This window comes from Limulus polyphemus, unplaced genomic scaffold (assembly GCF_000517525.1).
Source record: "Limulus polyphemus unplaced genomic scaffold, Limulus_polyphemus-2.1.2 Scaffold877, whole genome shotgun sequence".
Taxonomy (NCBI): Eukaryota; Metazoa; Arthropoda; class Merostomata; order Xiphosura; family Limulidae; genus Limulus; species Limulus polyphemus.
This window is the reverse complement of record NW_013666487.1, coordinates 97169-115885: the sequence shown is the minus strand read 5'-3', so window position 1 is coordinate 115885 and position 18717 is coordinate 97169. Positions and strand designations below refer to the sequence as shown.

At 30.4% G+C, this 18717-nt stretch overlaps 1 protein-coding gene across 8 annotated transcripts in view; it reads left to right on the top strand.

Moving 5' to 3' along the window:
• LOC106461000 (epidermal growth factor receptor substrate 15-like 1) overlaps positions 1-18717 on the top strand; it is an 86275-nt gene that overhangs the window by 44287 nt on the left and 23271 nt on the right. For 7 of the 8 annotated variants that reach the window (XM_022387798.1, XM_022387799.1, XM_013920768.2 and 4 more), the window contains 6 exons: positions 55-204; positions 3313-3483; positions 6469-6534; positions 10613-10703; positions 12415-12554; positions 15788-15848. In XM_022387798.1, the coding sequence (XP_022243506.1) occupies positions 55-204; positions 3313-3483; positions 6469-6534; positions 10613-10703; positions 12415-12554; positions 15788-15848 (679 nt within the window). The remainder of the gene's footprint in view (positions 1-54; positions 205-3312; positions 3484-6468; positions 6535-10612; positions 10704-12414; positions 12555-15787; positions 15849-18717) is intronic. The other variant, XM_022387800.1, reaches the window with a different exon arrangement.

Here is an 18717-nt window from a genome sequence, read left to right as displayed (position 1 = left end):
ATATATATATATATATACACAAAAATTGGTGTATCTTGTAACTGACATGTACAGGAACAAGAGGAAGCACTCAACAAGAAAAGATACGAGTTAAATGATTTGAGACAAGAAGAAGCCCAATTAGAACAGCAAGTAGAGTCGGGAAGAAGTAAACTTGAGAGTCTTGCCAACACATTACAAGAGGTACAGGCACAAGTTTCTCAGGTATGTAAATTGATATTTGTTTATAGTTTCTTTTTATCTGATTTGATTTGTTATGAATGCAAAATTATAATAACATTTTTTTTTGTAGGAATAAATAATTTTTTTATGTCAAAATAAAATGGGGTAGTTCCAAATTCTTATGTACAATATCAGAAAAAAACCAAACTTGCATGTTTCTTTGTATTACCACAGTTATTAAGAGTTGAGTTTTTTCATGATTGAAGAATACACCGTGAATTTTTATTTTGGCACAGACACTCCAAATGTTTTTGTTGTTTTTTTAACAAGAAGTAAATTGCACTGGTTCTTCAGTCACTTTCAAATTTTAAGATGGTTTCACAATTATTGCATAATTCTGAAAGAAAAAGATTAGTAGTACTTATGTCCTTCACCTTTTAATCAGTAGACATACTTCAAACTGTGAAACATATCTAAACCTACCTCCCCACCAAAAAATAGTTTTTAAATAAAAAATGGTTTATCCCTATTTATATTATCCCCTCTTTATTTACAGTAACTGTAAGCACATTCATTATTTTATTTGACCTTAATCAATATTGTAAAAAAATCCAAAAGCCATTCCACTATATTGTTTTGCTTGTGTTCATAACTAGGTTATTCTAATTTGAGGATCATGAGAACAAGCGAGATGACAGTGAGCCTTCTGACATTTTCATTCATGTTCTGTTTTGTAAACTACAAGTACCAAGCATTGACCGATTTAACCTTAACCTTTGATCTCCGTGATCCTTTAGAACATTGTTTCTCAACCAGATTTGCTAGACCCTGTGTCTGGGCTTTGATCATTGCGAAAAACAATTTGCCATGGTTCATAACAAAGGTGATATTTGAGAAACTGATTTAAAATGAAGTCTTAGAATCCAAACTGTAATAGACAAAACCACATCACCATTTACAGAACATGTCTACAAGTTAACTGTTCTAATGGAAGAATACTTTTACCTAAAATAAACATAGGTCAAGTTTGCCTTTTCTAATATCGTTTGTTTTTGCTTACGAATGTAGTATACATCATTAGTACATACAAATTTTGAATAATGACCTGTTTTTATTTGGGAAACAAGTGTTTGCTATAATTTACATTATCAATCAATTTTGTGCTTCATATGAGATGTTGTTTTTCTGTCGTATTTGACTATTTCCAGTATGGCTTAGCCATTAAAATTAAATATTATATTCATAAATCATAGATCTTTGACTTTAAGTACTTGTAATGTCTGGAACATGATTGATTAAATGTTTAAACAAAATATGTTTGATCCTACAAAAATATTTCTTACCAGTTTTTATATAGGATTAGATTCAAGGAAATATGATATATTAAGGTTTGAATATCTGATCTGGATTTTTTTTAGTACGTTTTTTGGGGGGATTTAGGTTCACTGTACTTGTTTCTTTATATGTAAATGTATATACATTTATTTATTTATCTCACGGGAACATGTTAAAACATCTTGTATCTTTCTTGAACTCGCTTTTATCTCAGTTGTGTTAGAAATAAAGAAAATTTACTAGTTAAAATTTTGCTTTGTTTTAAGCTTATTTTGTTAGTTAAAATAAATACAAATAAAAGAAAAATATTTGTAAATAAAAACTTTGTCATTCAGTTTGGAAGTATTAAAAAGTGACAAAATATTGAATGCAATGACATCATTTCATTTGTTAAACCTAAAATGCTTATCAATCCAACAGCAATACCTATCCAATTTCATAATAAAATGTCACCTATTTATACATTTATTTTTTGAAAATATTTTTTTATTATTGTTATTAAAATAGTTAATCCACTAACGATGAAGTGATAAATTTTGCAATACGTCATACAGAGCTATAAATGCCACTCCCCCTTTAACATGTGGAAGTTAGCTGTATTAAATTAACTTTCCTCTGTGCTGGTATCATTAGTTGATCTGTACATGACTACTGTCCTGCCAACCACAGTAATTGTAATATGCTCCATGTATTAGTTGAACTCTTGGTTGCTAATGAAACATTTTATACACACAAAATTCCTGTATCAGACACGTATATAAAAAGTGAATAGAAAAAAAATGCATTTAACCAATTTTTTAATTCAATTACTAAATTTTCTATAAATTGGAATTCAGTTTTGACTTTGCTGTAAAATAGCAGACTAACTTATTCCCATAATTTCTTGTGTGTGTATATATGAAGTAAATTACACTTACTTTTGGTCACAGATCACAGCTATACGTACACCTATAAACAAATCCACCAAGAGAGCAGGGTGGCCAGAGGTATTTCCAAGTGGCCCACTGCCCACCACAAAAAAGTGTGTATTATCAAATCATCATGGAACATTTAAACACAGATTAACTGTGCCTTCAAACACTTATGCATGTATATGACATTATTCCAAAAACATTTTGAGGCAGAGGGGACATATAACAGTTTTTACCCAGAACCCGTGATGGCTCTCAGTAACCTTGTCTGTGAAATAGGGTGTTCACTAATTTAAATTATGTGTATTTAATTCATTTCGTCAATTGCAAATTTTCCTTTATCCTTAGATGTTGGTTATTTTTCCATTTTCAAACTCTGCTGCAGTGATATTTTAAGTTTCTGTACAGACATTAATAATTGGACAATATGTTCATAGTTTGAAATCTGTTTCTTAACAGTGTAGTTAATGTGTTTTTTGTTTCAATCTAATATCATAGGTAAATTATTAGCCTGCAAAATGTGTCTGTTACAAAAAATAGTTATAATTACTGGGGCAATATAAAGAACTTAAAGGTTAGCAAATGACAGTGACTGAAAAAACTGACCATCATACACAAATGTTTTCTATATAGTGGTGGTCATTAATACAAGGTTAAGATCTATTTAGTGGACTAAAATTGCCTTATCATCTTTTATATATATATATATATATATATATATATATATTTAAATTGTGTGGATTTTACAAAATAATAATGGTGTTTTTAGAGTACTGATTGCATCTTAACTATGGTCAGTAGTCAATCACCAATAAAACCCTAGTGTGTAAAACTACTTAGTTGATATTTTTAAATGTATTATTAATGAATATTTCTGTTGTTAACAATATTCTTTTTTCTTTAGACAAAAGGAAAAATTACTCAGTTTAAAGATCAGCAAATGGTAATGAAAGAAACATTAGAGCAGTTTGATTCAGCGATTAGTAGTGGTAATATAGCCACCATCAGTGAGCATTCTCTACGAGCATTTACTCCAGCTAGCTACGAACCAGAATATCAGAAACTGTCGAACACAGTTAGTAATTCTTTATTTACAGTTTAGTTTCTGTTTTGTTTGTTTTTTTTCCTTGGTTTTAATTTGTCAAAATCAAAAACAAAAAATGGTTTTAAGTAAATTTTTCAATTAAAGAAAATTATCTTTGTTATTTATTTTTGTATAATCATACCAGTGATTTATTTAATAGAAATTTAGCTTCTTTTAGGATTTTAAAATAGTAACTATCATTATAAGACCAATTTTCTTCATTGTACTAGTAATGTTTTCCTATAAATGCATTTATGCTTTACTTTATAGATTTTTCATTTGCTTATTTATTTCAAGCAAGGAATGTCATCTTATCAAAATCCTTCTTATCGAGTCAAATTTTTTCTTGAGTAAACAGTGTATGTGTTTATTTTTCTCCAATTCATATCATATCTTCATTTGTACCCATCTTTTGAGTCTTCCTAACTGTCTTCAGCAATGGTTTTGTTTGTTCTCTCTCTTGTCTTCTTGCCTGGTATCTTTAACATTTTCCAAACTGGCAGGGTTTTGTTGTGTTACCTCAGTTTGGTCACACTTAGCCTAATCACATAAAATTCAGTACAAATTTTTTACACAATGTCTAGCTTGAAAAAACTTGTATAATTTAGTTCTGTATTTGTATCATATTTTAGGTTGTGAAGTTTTGGAAATTTTCTCATGAAACACTGTTTTTAAAGAACATTAAAAAAATGCTTCTTTTCCTCTTACAGTTTTGTTGTTGTTGTTTTGTTTTTTTTATTGTGTGCCTAAAAATAATGTAAGTTAGCCAGTAGAGTTATTTGTACAATAAGATTATGATTTTTGTGTCTGGGATGATCTAATAATGGCTTTTTTTTTGTCAGTTATTTCTATTTGCCCTTTACCTATTGAAGCAGTTATGTAGCTGCAAAACTAGCATAAAACAGTGACAAACAGTAAAAGTGTTGACCAGCAGAAACCCGATTTGCACACCTATCCTAGGCCTAAACTGATATAAGCAACATTTTCCAATTATATTTTTGATCAAGCTTATTTTTTCTTCAGTAATTATCATTTCAATAACTAACATGTGTTATTTGAATACTAATAAATTTATTTAATTTGACACAAATATAGTTTTTCTGACATCTGAGTAGTTTGCTGTCACATATCTCCTAGCTTACCATACTCACTAACCCTAAAGGTTTGTGGCTTGCTTGCTAAGTTTTGTAAACTTCATATTAGAATCATTTGTTCTCCACTATGAGAGGTTCTGCTAGTCACATTCCCAAAAACCATATGCTACTGTTTACCTCAGTTTATTTATTTTACAATGGCATAGACATAAATCCTTTCTAACCAGTCATGTTTAGCTGTTGGTTCTATCTTGTTTGATGGCTAAGATTTATCAGTTACTTTCCAACCAACTTGATGTGGCATCATAAAAGCATTTCAACACAGGGTTCTTGAAATAGTCTTTGAGAAAAGGAAAGTCATGTGAGAAACAAATTAATGCCAGAATCTGTGAGTAAATACAAACCTGTACTTTGAAATAGGTAGGAAAATTTTAAAAGATTACAAAAAAAGGTATTATTTACAGGCTTCATCCTTGTAGGGATCAGAGTTAAAATATTTAATATTTTAAAATTTTTCTTGTCAAATTACACTAAATGAATTTTGCAGTGTTATGAAATACCAATTCTCAAATATTTTTGAGTAAAAATAAAGTTCTTGGAAAATATTTAGAATTACTATTTTTACTTCATCTGTGAAATTTGTAATGCAATCGTGGCCTCGCCTGTGGAGGGCTGCCCACTGACACAAGGTTCATATAATAACTGTGATTTTTATATGTCTTGAAAGGGGTGCTTTTGTTTTGTAATTGGCCTGACTTACAACCATATTTGAATACTCAGTTGTTTCAGTTCATCATCTCTATCTATCTCTCTATTTTTAAACTCCTTTTTTAACATTGCTTAATTTATATCTTGACTGGTATCATGATCACAAACTTCATCTTGTCGTTTCTGTGTTACTCAGTGCTACTTAGACTATTCATTAGCTAACTATTGTTAGCAGTATCTTTTGTATGTGTGATATGTACTTATTTATACTGACTTTTACTTGTGTGTGTTGCCATCTAACTCTGACATATGCATTGTTTCAAAAGAAGGCATATTTTCTCTTTTCCACCTCCTACATCTCCCATTATATTCAGCTAATTGTAAGAACACTGTTAAATGGTTTGTAAAGGAAATTAATAATGCTTATTGTAATATTGTAGTTTATGCTCACAGTAAAACTTAATCAATTGGTATGTTTATGAATGTCTTCAGCCTGCAGCTGATGAAATAATACTTTTGGCTTTTATTGTACATTTATTTGAAGGTTATTCCAAGATCTCCATTCAAACTGAGAGCATTTGTTTGAAGGTTATTCCAAGATCTTCATTCAAACTAAGAGCATTTGTTTGAAGGTTATTCCAAGATCTTCATTCAAACTAAGAGCATTTGTTTAAAGGTTATTCCAACATCATTCAAACTAAGAACATTTGTTTCAAGGTTATTCCAACATTGCCATTCAAACTAAGAACATTTGTTTGAAGGTTATTCCAATATCTCCATTCAAACTAAGAATATATATACATATAAATGTTTACCCCCAGTCAATAACAAAAAAATATGCATGGTACATAATTATTTTTATTCATTTTAAAGAAAACATATTTGAAATTTACTGTGTGATTCTTCTAACATTTTAGTTACAAAATTTCTATTTGTAAGGTTTATATGCTCTCACAAGGTTTTATTTTGAACAATTGCTTGAACTTTATCTTTGAAAGCATGTAATAACTTTTTTATGTAAAATCTTTGTTTAAAAGTCAAATTTGTTTTATTCACTGTTGCATTTTTAGTTATTATTGTAGAAAACATGATTTTTTGTTGTGTGTAATCTCTGATTTGAATATCTTTATTTTTATGTTTTACTACACTACAACATCATCTTCTATCCTGTTAGGCTGGTAGCAGTCCTGTGAGTAGTCTTAGTGCTTTCAGTGTATCAGAAGGACCTGATGATTTCAAGGTATCAATGAATCAGATGTTGTTTTTGTATGTTTAGTATTACCTAAGTTACACACATATTTTGTTTGTTTTTATGAGTTTGTTTACATTATTTGTTCACAATCAGCATATACATATAGATTTAGTAATTACTGTCACTGATTTTTTTTTTTGCAGGATTTATTCTTTTGTGCAGTATTATGTAATTCTGTGAGTTAAATACTAGAACTGAAACAATTCTATTTCAGCTATACACACCATAACTTAAATTAGAATGTATGTGTAGGTACTTTTGACAGTAGTTCTAGTTTTAATAATCTTCATGCACCAAGCATGGGCCAGTGGTTTGCGTGCTGGACTGTGGATCTGCATGTCCTAATACTGCCCAAAACAAAATTGTGCTCAACAGTTTGTACCGTGGCTGCTCTAAGAACAAATGTTAAGTTCTACTATTCAGTCAAACAAGAGTTGGAGTAGATGCTGTTAACTAGCTGCTTTCTCTCTAGTTTATCGATCTGTTAGTTAATAATTAGGGATGACTAACAGAAATAGACCTTGAGTATATTTTCATGAACTTCAAACTAATTATAGTCTTGACACCTCTTATTTTCTATTGTTAAGTCATAGAAAATACACAATTATAAATCCAGGCTTGAAAAATGTGGGATTTATATTCCTATGTTTGAAAAAATACTGTAAAGGTATTCAAACCACATTTATACTGAAATAGTATATATTTTAGTTTATTTTTCAGTGTATTATGTTCATTATTACCCATTCTAACTAGATAACTTGATTAAAATTGTTGATGGTCAATATGTTTGTAGAAAACATCATACTTTGCTTATTGACGTTTCAAGCAGAGAAAATCTCGTTGAAAGTCATAAATAAAACAAGGTACAAGACAAAGTGATTTAGCATGATAAATAAAGACTTAATTATTATTTTGATTGGTTATATTTATAATTTTAGATCTGACAGCATATTCATTTCATTCTCTTTATTATCACAAGTTTGTAGTAATGAACCTGAACAAAGTTTTTCATAAATGTTTTTTATTATCAAAATCGGCAGTATGAAAGCACATGTTAACTGGAACTTTCTCCAACTTGAAATGTAAAAAGGTAGAGAACAAACATTAACATTATCAATATTCTGGGTTTGTCCTAAATCAGAAAATAGTTTAACTTTGAATAATTGAAACTGAAGAGGCTATGTCTCATCTCAAGACTAAAGTAAATAAAGGTCTGGATCTTATTATAACAAGATACAATGGGCATGGTATTTTTTGAGCACTTGGCAGGGAAACCTTTATGTTAATTATTTGTATTTTGTATATATAATAATGATGTAAAGCTAGACATTTTTTGGCTTCACTGGCTTTTTAACTCGTTGTCATTTCCATGATAACAGGTTATATAACAGCCAGTTTTCAAAGCCCTCTATTATAAAAGGTTGTTGTTGTGGAAATTACTTTCTGAAATCAGATTGCGACTCTGTGGCTGTAAATGTATCATGATCACATGTTTCAATTATTTACATTTCTGTAACATTATTCTAATAAAAAACAACACAATTAAGATTTTTAATGCAGTGTTATTATAATTAGTTTTTTATTTGTCCTATGCTTCCTTTAAAATTACCAATTGTTTGGTCCTGAAACTTTTGCCAAGTTCGTGGAAGTTTGTGTAATGGAAAGTTTATGAACCTGATTGTTTGCTTAAATGAACTTACCCAGTTTCCTTAGTCTGCAGGTGTTCTCATTGGTTCACTAATTTTGTATTTCTTTCCTGTTGTTACATGTACTGGGTGTCCGAGAAGTCTGGATCCATAGGGAAAAATATATAATTTATTTATTTATTATTCAAATTGAGTGTCATTAACAGCCATACACATATTGATTCTTGGTATACTGTGCCATCAAGGTATTTTCTTTTCTGAAGTATGTACAACTGACATTAAAAATGTGTTTTTTTAACTTTAAGAATATAATGTCTATTTTCCCTATGGGTCTAGACTTCTCAGAATAACTTTTCTTCTCTTATTTATGACCTTAACATAGTGACTTTCATTGAGTCGTAGCAATAACGATAACTTAGTTCTGTTTAATTCCAAAAGAACATTTTTTTCCAGAGCAATTGCATGGGACATAACTTACTGCTAATTATCATTTCATTGCATTTATATTATATAGTATTACATAAATGTGAGGAAATTATTGTTGACTTTTGTTTCTGAATCAAAATATTTATTAGGCATGTAGAATTGTATCACAAACTGTTTGAAAGTTTTCAATAATGCATATCTATGTGCCCATCTCTGTATTTTAATATATTTTTTTGAATAGGCAGTTCTTACTGATATTTTTGATATAATTGAATTTTGTTACAGTCCTTACGTAGTTGATACAAGGTACATATTCAACCTATCATTTTATGAATGATTTTTTTCTTTTTGGGGAGCTTAGTAGGAATTTTGTATTTTTGGATACTTTTTCTTTTGATTCAGTTACTTAATTTTAAAATTTGAATTTTGTACAATTTTCAGTAACTTAGTTGTTTAAGCTTTAGCCTCAGTTAACTTGATTTTTAGCACCTTTTGTGGATTAGGAAGGAAATGACTTCATAGTCTTGGAAATAACTGTGTTTTTATAGTTTTTATCTACTTTTCAATGTACTTGAGTTTTATGCTCTTTTTTTTTTTAATCCAGCTTTCCTCAGATTTTTTCTTGTTCTTAGGCTTTTTGCATCAACTGTTGACATAAGATTCCAGAATGTCATTTGTTTTCATGTATATTCTGTTTTCACCTATTTGATATTACAGGCACATATGAATGAGTTTAGCAAGGATTTTATGGCTTGGCTCTATATTCTTGTTTTAAACTTGGGTTTTTATGAATATGTACTCCATTTCCTTTCTCTGAATGGAACCTGGTGTTATCTGCTGAGTTGTCATTTCAGTATTTATCATACTTGTACACATGCACACACAATTTTGAAAGTTCTGATATTGCATAGGTAAGATCCCTTTTACCTTATAGAAATGCCTTCTTCATAGTCATTTGTAAAATCTGTTTGTTTTCATTTTATCAAGAAGGTAGTTCTTTTTTTCTAAAATCAAAGAAAACATTCCCTCTTAGCTGTCTTGATCAATCTCAGTTTGGAAAAAATTTTAACATTCTTATCCATAAACCTTCCTAATTATGTGAGGTATTATGAATTTATAAAGTTAGGTGAAATTGTAGTGAACCTTTCCTTCTTTTCTCTCTTTGGTATGTTACTTGCCCCTTTTGGGGACCCTTATTTTTGTATGTGCCTTAGATCTTTTATGGTCATTACCTCGTGGTTTTGTATTTGCCATTGGCCTGTTAAAGCTTATTTCAGTTAATTGTCGAGTCATCTTAGCATGACTTTGTTAAAATAAAGTTGTTCTAAATCATATGCTTATCTTTTTTGCCAGTAGTTTAATCATTTAGTTTCATTATATGTTTATGATGTTGTTTTTTAAACTATTCTTCATGAACCATGGACTGACTTGAGACTTGTGGATTTTCTGGAAGATAATTTTCTTGTAATCTCTCATCATGCCTGAGTAGACTGTGATTGTAGATTTAATAGAGAGATTTGTGGCTATTGTCTTGTGGTCATGCACATACTTCTGTTTCTCTTTCTATGAGCTTAAAAATTATTTCCCACACAATTTACTCTGTATGTTACTATTTAACCAAAGAGACACTTGATGGTTTAATCTTCCATATGATATGATCAAGATAATTTTAATTTATTCTTGTTTCAGGTATGTGTAAAATGTGTTTGATCATCATGTACATTTATTATGAATCTTGTGTAAGTCCTACTTATTTCAGTAATACATCCAATATTTTAAAGGAATAAATTCCTTTTGTTTTCCTATTTTCTGTTTAATTTTTTTTCATTAATACTTTTGTTTTTGTTACTTCTAGTTTTTTATCAATGATTACAGTACTTTTCTGGAAAAAAGATTAGTTTTTACTGGTAATTCCCTGCATTACTGTTACTTTCTTTAATAACAGACCAAGCATTTTTTTTCTTTAATTAAAAATTTGTATTTTGAACTTGTAGGATGATCCATTTAAGGCTAAAGATCCTTTCAGTGGTGTCAATGGGTATACAGACACACCAGATCCATTTAGTAATGAAGATCCTTTTAAAGGTATGTAAGTTTATTCAGTAGATGTTTTATTGTATGTTGATTGGATGTAAATATGCTCCAGCAAGGTCTGTATAAACATCTCATCAAAGCTTGAACTTGTTAAGTAAATGTTTTATTTTGAGTGGATGTGCGTATACTATACTCCTGAGTCATTTATTAATGGTGGTCCTCTATAAGGACTTGATTAGTACCAAAACCATTAAACATCATGCAGTTATGTATTAGCTAAAGTAGCTCAAACGTTTTGGACTATACATGCATGTCACTGTGTAGAATTTTTCCAGAAAGAAATATTAAAGAAGAATACCTTTAGTAAAGTGATTAAACTGTCACAAGTAAGCTCAAGCTCAATTCGGCATAGTTATATAAAAGGCAAGAATGTAAATAAAAAACAGCCAAACTCTAAATGGAGGTTTAAGCTTTAATGAGTAGAATGTGTGCTTACTGTTATGGTATGTACATCTTTATAAGCCGGTGAAAAATGATTACAAGTTTACTTGTCATAAGACATTAGTATTAGGCCTATTACATTTTTAAATGTTCTGCCCACTGCTATGTTTGTCGTATCTCAGCTGGCCTGAAGAGCCCTGGATTGAGCGAAACCCATCATCGACAATGGATATGACAAATATAGTGTGGTTGGTATACTGTTATTTTACACTCTTCTACTTCTTGAAAATTCCTAAGGGACTAGATTAAGAATTTAGTGTATAAAGGTATAATAGATCTAATGCTAATGTTTTTAATAAGAATGTGTTTATTGCTTGAGGTCATTGTCTTGGAAGGACTTCACCTTACTTGGTACCTTATAATCACGGTATATCAAGGATAGAAATTATGTCTCATGTAAAGTTGCATTTCCTCATGCATTTTTTTTTAATCCATGCAATATGTTCACTTTCATTAGTCAAGGAATACAGATGGACCATGCATTCCCGATCAGGAAAGCCAACTAAAAAAATGAAATTCCTCTGGAATGCGGGAATGTAATATTTTGAATACCTGTATATGTGTTAAAATTATTTATTAGGAAAGATTTGCTTCATACATGATGTGAATTATTCTTACAGTATTTTATCTTTTTTCTAATTTTTAGAAAATTCTGAAGTTGATGCTTAACAGTACAAGCATGTAAAACAATAAAATAGGACAGTCATATTGCATGAATTACACACATTGTAATTGATTTTACATGTTTTTAGGTCATGCAATAAAATGTCTTTTTTAATATTATTTATCAGGAGATATACCCAGTTTTAGTACATTCATTTTTCATAACCACACAATTCACCTGCAAATGACATTGCTCCAGGTTGGTTTGAGGTATGGTTTTTGAGGTTGTTGCTGTTCTAAATGTTCTATTGTGTAAAATTTTATGCTTTTATGGCAAATGGTATAGATTATCTTCTTCAGAATGTTGTGTACTTAAGTTCAAATTAATAATCTCACTCTGTGAATATTCTTTCTTGGAAAGGGCTGTAACATAATGCTTCAGCAAAAGTCTACCCTTTGCAGCAATGCACTGTCAGATGGTTAGAAATTCATTGTGAACAAAATACATAGGTGGTAACATGTCACTGCATTAGCATGTTCTAACTGCTTGTTTAAAATATGATTTAACTCTCTTTTTATATGCATATGTGTGTGCTATATATCTGATATCCAGGTTTAGACTGATGTTTTCTAAGATATCATTTTCTCTCATTTATAGGAGATCCTTTTAAATCTGAAGGGGTTGCAAGTAATGTGTCTGCTGATCCATTTGGTTGGGATCCATTTAACGATGGATTTGGAAATCCCTCATCTGTGCAGGAACAAAACCCAACTAAAGCTTCTAATCCAGAACAGAAGGTATTTATATAATGATGATTCCAAGTACTTTCTACAGTATAAGTAGTTCAAGAAAACCATTTGTCTCTATGTACCTTTCTTTTATTAATAGTTTTACTGGTGTAAAATCTATTCATTGTTTGTATTGAAAACAGCTGTATTGTTATATTAGAGTTATGTCACATAATCATTAAAATATTATGGAAAATTACAATGTACATGTGTGAGTAAATGAATAATTTAAAGAGCTGCTTAATACACAGCTTAGTGAGTGAAATTACATATCCTTCTCAAAGTATTAACCCTATTGCAACATGCTCATATATTTTACATAACCTTGTAACCACCATGTAATCATGGTGGTATACATATTGTGACTCTGATAGTACTTAATGTACCTTCACAAAATTTAGAAAGCTTTTAGTAAACATTAAAAGTCTTTTGTTATTTTCTGTACTAAAACTATACGTGTTTGGTTGATTTGACTGATTCTGTAACCACCATAAAGAAATTAGGAAATAATTCTAAACTAGCTTTTTTTCTCTTTCTGGAATGATGCAAATTATAACAGAAAACCACAATTGTGTATCCTAAATAACTTAAAAGATTGTAATAGTATACATCTACTTATACTTTATTTTATTGTTTTATTGCCTTTTGAACCATGTCTAACTAATAATCCTACCACACAAGTTGTAAATCACTTAGCGAATGTGTAGTTCACATTACATCACATCAAATTATGTAATGCATGAGCTGCTTGAGAGCATACCTCATGAAGAATTTTTAGTATAATATCTTATGCAGTCTAACTTTATGTAGCCTAATAAGTTTGTTTTTACATTTTAGTAACTTTTATAATAATAAATATAGAATATATATGAAAAACGAGAAATATAATACTTACCTGGGTCTTTTCTTCTCTGTCAAGAAAACTGAAGCCTACTTTTTATACTATTTTTTTATTTAAATAGAGAATGCACTTAAGAACACAGAATACTAACATATAAAAAAGCAGACATTGTCCTGTAACTATCATACTTTTTCTGGTTTCTAACTATGTGATTAAAGCCATACAAATTCAGCTAAATTCACTGATGTGTTTCTCGTGGGAATGAAGTTTGAACTTGAAGCAAAGTAGATAATTCTCTGTACAGAAAACAACATAATATAAATAGGTTGTTTGATAGATTAAAACTTTAGCGTTTCATTGGTTATAAATAATATAGTACAAAATGTCAGAGAAATCTGTTGGCAATTTCTGAAAGAGATAATGTAACAGATGGGTGTGGCAAGTGGGTCTGGTTTTCTAGTTTATGGCTCCGTACACAAATAAGAATGAAGGCTATAAAAATTATGCTTTGCCTGAGTAATATGTATGTTATAAAAAAGTAATTAACATTAAATTCCATACTTCTCAGAGGGGCGGTAAATAAGTTATAGAAGAGGAAAGACCTAGAGAGCAAATGTCACAGTTCTCATACTAGGGGAGATTGAGGAATTTTTAAATATTTCCTTATAAAACTTAAAGTTGAAATAATATTAAAATTTGATTTAATAACTACAGTTTGATGCCAAGTTTATTTGTACACATAGATAATAAAGTAGTTTAACCCTTTCACCCCTGGTATGCTTTACTACACATGACAGAAAGTTTTAGTGTCTTACATTCAAAATTTTATTAAACTACTTTTTGTTTATGTTATACTAATTAATATGGCAAAAACACTTAGCTAATAATCCATATTTTAATAGTATGTAAGTTTTAAGTTCTTAATTCTATAAGGAAATATTAAAACCAATCCTGAACTTCTCCTAGTGTGATACTCGTGACATATTTTCTCTAGGAATCTTTTCTTCTCCATTTTATTCACCACCCCTTGAAACAGTACGAAACTAAATGTAAATTACTCTCTGTAAAATCATCACTGCTCAAATGAACCATAATTTTTATAGCCTTCAATTTTGTTTGGTTACAGAGCTATGAATAGAAAATTACACCCCTTCTGTCATATTCTCTTTTTCAGGCTTTGTTAATAGTTCTCTTATATGTTTAATTATATATTACTTATAACCAATTAACAGTAAATGTTTTCATCTATCAAATGACGTATTGTATAACATTGTGTTCTGAACAGGTAAGCGTCAATTTCGCTCAGAGTACAAGCTTTATTCTCATTGGAAAGTTAAGGACTAGCTTGGATGAATATGTAACAGCTCTTGTCGTATAGTTAGAAAGGTAGAAAAATTGTGAGAGTTGGGGAAAAATTGTCTGCTTTTTGCATGTTATTAGTGTATGTTCTTTGGTGTATTATTTAGTTAAATATAAATTATTGAATTGACTACTACCATTACCACCATTAGTATAAAATATGTAGGCTTAAGTATAATTGATAATTGACAGCAAGAAAAAAGAAGATTGGGTAAATAATTTATTTCTTGTTTCTCGTGTTTATTATTTATTTATTATTGTAAAAGTAACTAAAATGTAAAAATAGGGATCTTTTTAGATTAGGTAAAATAATATAATAAAAATGTTTCACGAGGTACGCACGCGAGCAGCATGTAGATAATGTAATTCAATTGTGTAACGTGAGCTGCACATGCCCAGAGTGATTTACAACTTACTATGGTCAAACTGACCTATCGGATTTTGAGTTAGGGTAGAGAAAATAACAGATGAAATATATTAGTTTTACTGGGGAAAAAAAACGTTTGAAATCTGTTTAGGAGATTTTAGGGATTACACAAAGGAAATTGAAATTTTTGAGATGAAGAAAACTATTTTTAATCGTAACATGAAAATTACTTTGCCCATGACTATTCAATACAAATACTCGATATATCCAAATTTAATTAACTCTCTCAAAACAGGGTCAGTCAATTTGACCAATCACGTGGCCTCTTTATACTCATTTAAAGTCATTATAGATTTAATACTTCTAACTTTCAATATAGTGTGTGTATATCTTCACAAAATTTAGCAGTCTTTCAGTTAACATCATAAGTCTTTCACGCACAAAGATTTATATTTTTTAGTGAAGTATTTTTAACAAACTAAAATAAAGAATGTAACTCAGTAAAAGGTTGTAACAAACACACTTTGGCTTACCCAATGCAAAAAGGTTAAAGCATTGGAAATGGCAAAGTAAATATTACCTCTATGTACTATGATATGAAATTGGTCATCCTAAAAAAATTTGACCTCAGTTAAATAATGTTTATTCTTGACATAAAATTGCTTATCCCAACAGGTTGATCCTTTTGAAAATACTGATCCATTTGGTAGTTTTCCAGCAACTTCCATTAATTCTGGTAAGTTGTAGAAAGATTTTATTTCTTTGAATAATCAGTATATTTATTTGCTTGTAAATCTTTTTTTTTTATGTTATATGAGATATATGTTACAGTTTACATTCATAAATGTTAAATATCCTCAAATGAACCTCTACCCCATATTCCAGATACTGCAAGTATATTCCCAAAACCTTGAACAGTATACTTAGCTACATCTTAGTTTTATAATGACAGCATTGTTCTTGTTTTTCTGGGATTCTGCTTCTACCAATTTCTTTAACACATTCACTGCTGAAGATGCACATTTAGCAATTATTCACATGTGTTTACAACACATGCATCATAAATACAAAAATATAAAGATTATTTTTTAGATTTATTATTATTGCTATTATTTGAATTGAAAACACAACAATATTGTACTAAAACTTATCAGCACTTGTCGTAGATGATGCTAGGTATTGCAGCAGTTAACGTGCTAAATGTTTAATGCATGGTTTACATGTATTATGTGAAATCATGACTGATATCCAGCAACCTGCACTGTTTTTGTATAGATCTTATGTGAACTTGGTACATTAATCAGTTTCTCTAATTTGACTTGACAGGGTCAATCTTTTAACCACTATCAAAGTATTATAAGATTTTTTTTTTTTCAAATAATACCACCAACTTTAAAAAGTTTTTTTTCCTTCAGATATTATTAATTCATAATGAGCACATTGTTTTTTTATAAATCACTACTGCTCAAAGAAAAACTGCTATTGTACTGTTTCACACAATAGTTGTGCAAGTTTAATATTGTAATTGCTTCAAATCTTTGTAGTTGTGTGTAGTTCCTGTAACTATATACTTTCAAATTAATATAAAGCTTTTTTTATTAGTTTTAATAAATTCTCAAAGCCAAAGAAGTTAAACTAGTTTGCTAGTTTCTTGACTAAGTATTCCAAATAGGACTTTAGCATTTATTTTCCATTTTTTTATACAACCATGGGTGTTAGATGAATGGTATTCAGATACAGTGATGTCCAACAGAGTAGTTATAAATTCCACAGAGAATGGGAAGTTCAAAATAAAAAGTTCTGCAGAGAATAAATCATACAGGGACCAAATGAATAAATAAACATTGAGAACATAGTGTGTCAAAAACATATGACCCAGTTTTCTAATTTCTACTGGTGGGATGTTGTGTTTTTGCTATGTTAACAATAACTCAATAACTACAGAGTACTAGTTCTTTTATCTATTTCAGGCTCTTTTATATCCGAGTACAGATTTTATGATCATAAAATAATCTTGAAAAGTGCTGTATTTTTTACATTATAATATTGGGCAGTGTTTCAAGGTGGTATTCAGTAAATGTAAAAACTTTACCAAATAAAATAACCTTTCAGTATAAGGATTCAAACTTGTTTTAAACAAGGGTAAAAGAACAAGTTCTTCAGATATTTGTAATTTATGATGCTGTTGTAATATTAAATACAAGCTGAGGCAACTGTGCAGTGTGTGGGGTAAACAGGAGCCTGCAGGTGTGATATAGGGAAGCCAGGACCAAGGTGCATAAAGGGTGTCTTAGAAGTTTGCTAGAGATTAATAAAGTAGTATGAGGAATACATATGATCTCATGAACATAGAGAAGTAAGATACATTACCAACCAGGCCCGGCAAAGCCAGGTAGTTAGGGCTCTCAACTCGCAATCTGAGGGTCACGGGTTCGAATCCCCATCCCACCAAACATGTTCACCTGTGGGGGCTTTATAATTTGACATTCAATCCCGCTATTCCTTGGTATAAGAATAGCCCAAGAGTTAGCAGTGGGTGGTGATGACTAGCTGCCATCCCTCTAGTCTTACACTGCTAAATTAAGCAATGGCTAGTGCAGATAACCCTCGTGTAGCTTTGCGCAAAATTTCAAAACAAACAAACAATACCAACCTCTCTTAGTCACTCTTTGATTGGTCTTCCAAGTTTGGTTGAGATGAGTAAATAGCACAGGGAACACTTAAGGTCAGTGACCTACAGAGGTCTCGTATACATCAGATCTAAACAACAACTCCCCTGTGACACTCCCTTGGGAGTCCTAAGTGTGTATGCTAAGTTTGGTTGGGAATTTTCAGAAACTGTAGGAGTAAAAAATAGACATAGACAGACAGTGTCTCCCTGGAGGTCTTGTGGGGGCTGACTCCCTATGATACTCTTCAGGGGCTTGTAAGAGTAATGCCAAGTTTGATTGAAATTGGTGAAAGATAGGCAGTGGCCCTGGGAGTGATTTGAAGATTGTACTGACAATAATTCCCTTTCGATACTCCCTGGGGGTACGTAGGTGTGCATGCCAGTTTTGGCTGGATGCTGTAGGCATATTTTGCAAATAATCAGTAGTCCCCAGAGGATGTCATAAGGGATCCATTCCTAAGGCCCTTTATGCATACTGCTCAGGGAGCCCTGAGGTATATGCCAAGTTTGGTTGTGATAGGTCAAAAAGTGGTAGTTTGGAAAGTGAACACATAGTTGCAACTGAAACTTCTGCTTTATATGTACAGATTAACCCTATTGCAACAAACATTCTTTACTATGCATGTCACGAGGTTTTAGTGAGTTACATTCAAAATTTTATTAAACTACTTATTTTTTTATGTTATACCAATTAGTATAGCATAAAATCTTAGCTAATAATCATTTTTTAATAGTATGATAGTTTTAAGTTCTTAATTTTTTAAAAGAATTCTGAATTTTGCCTAGTGTGACACATTTTCTCTAGGCATCTCCTCTATTTTATCCACCACCCCTCCAATAAGTACAAAATTAAACGTAAATTACTCACTATAAAATTATCGTTGCTCAGAGAAGTCATAATTTTTATAGCCTTCAATTTTGTTTGGTTACAGAG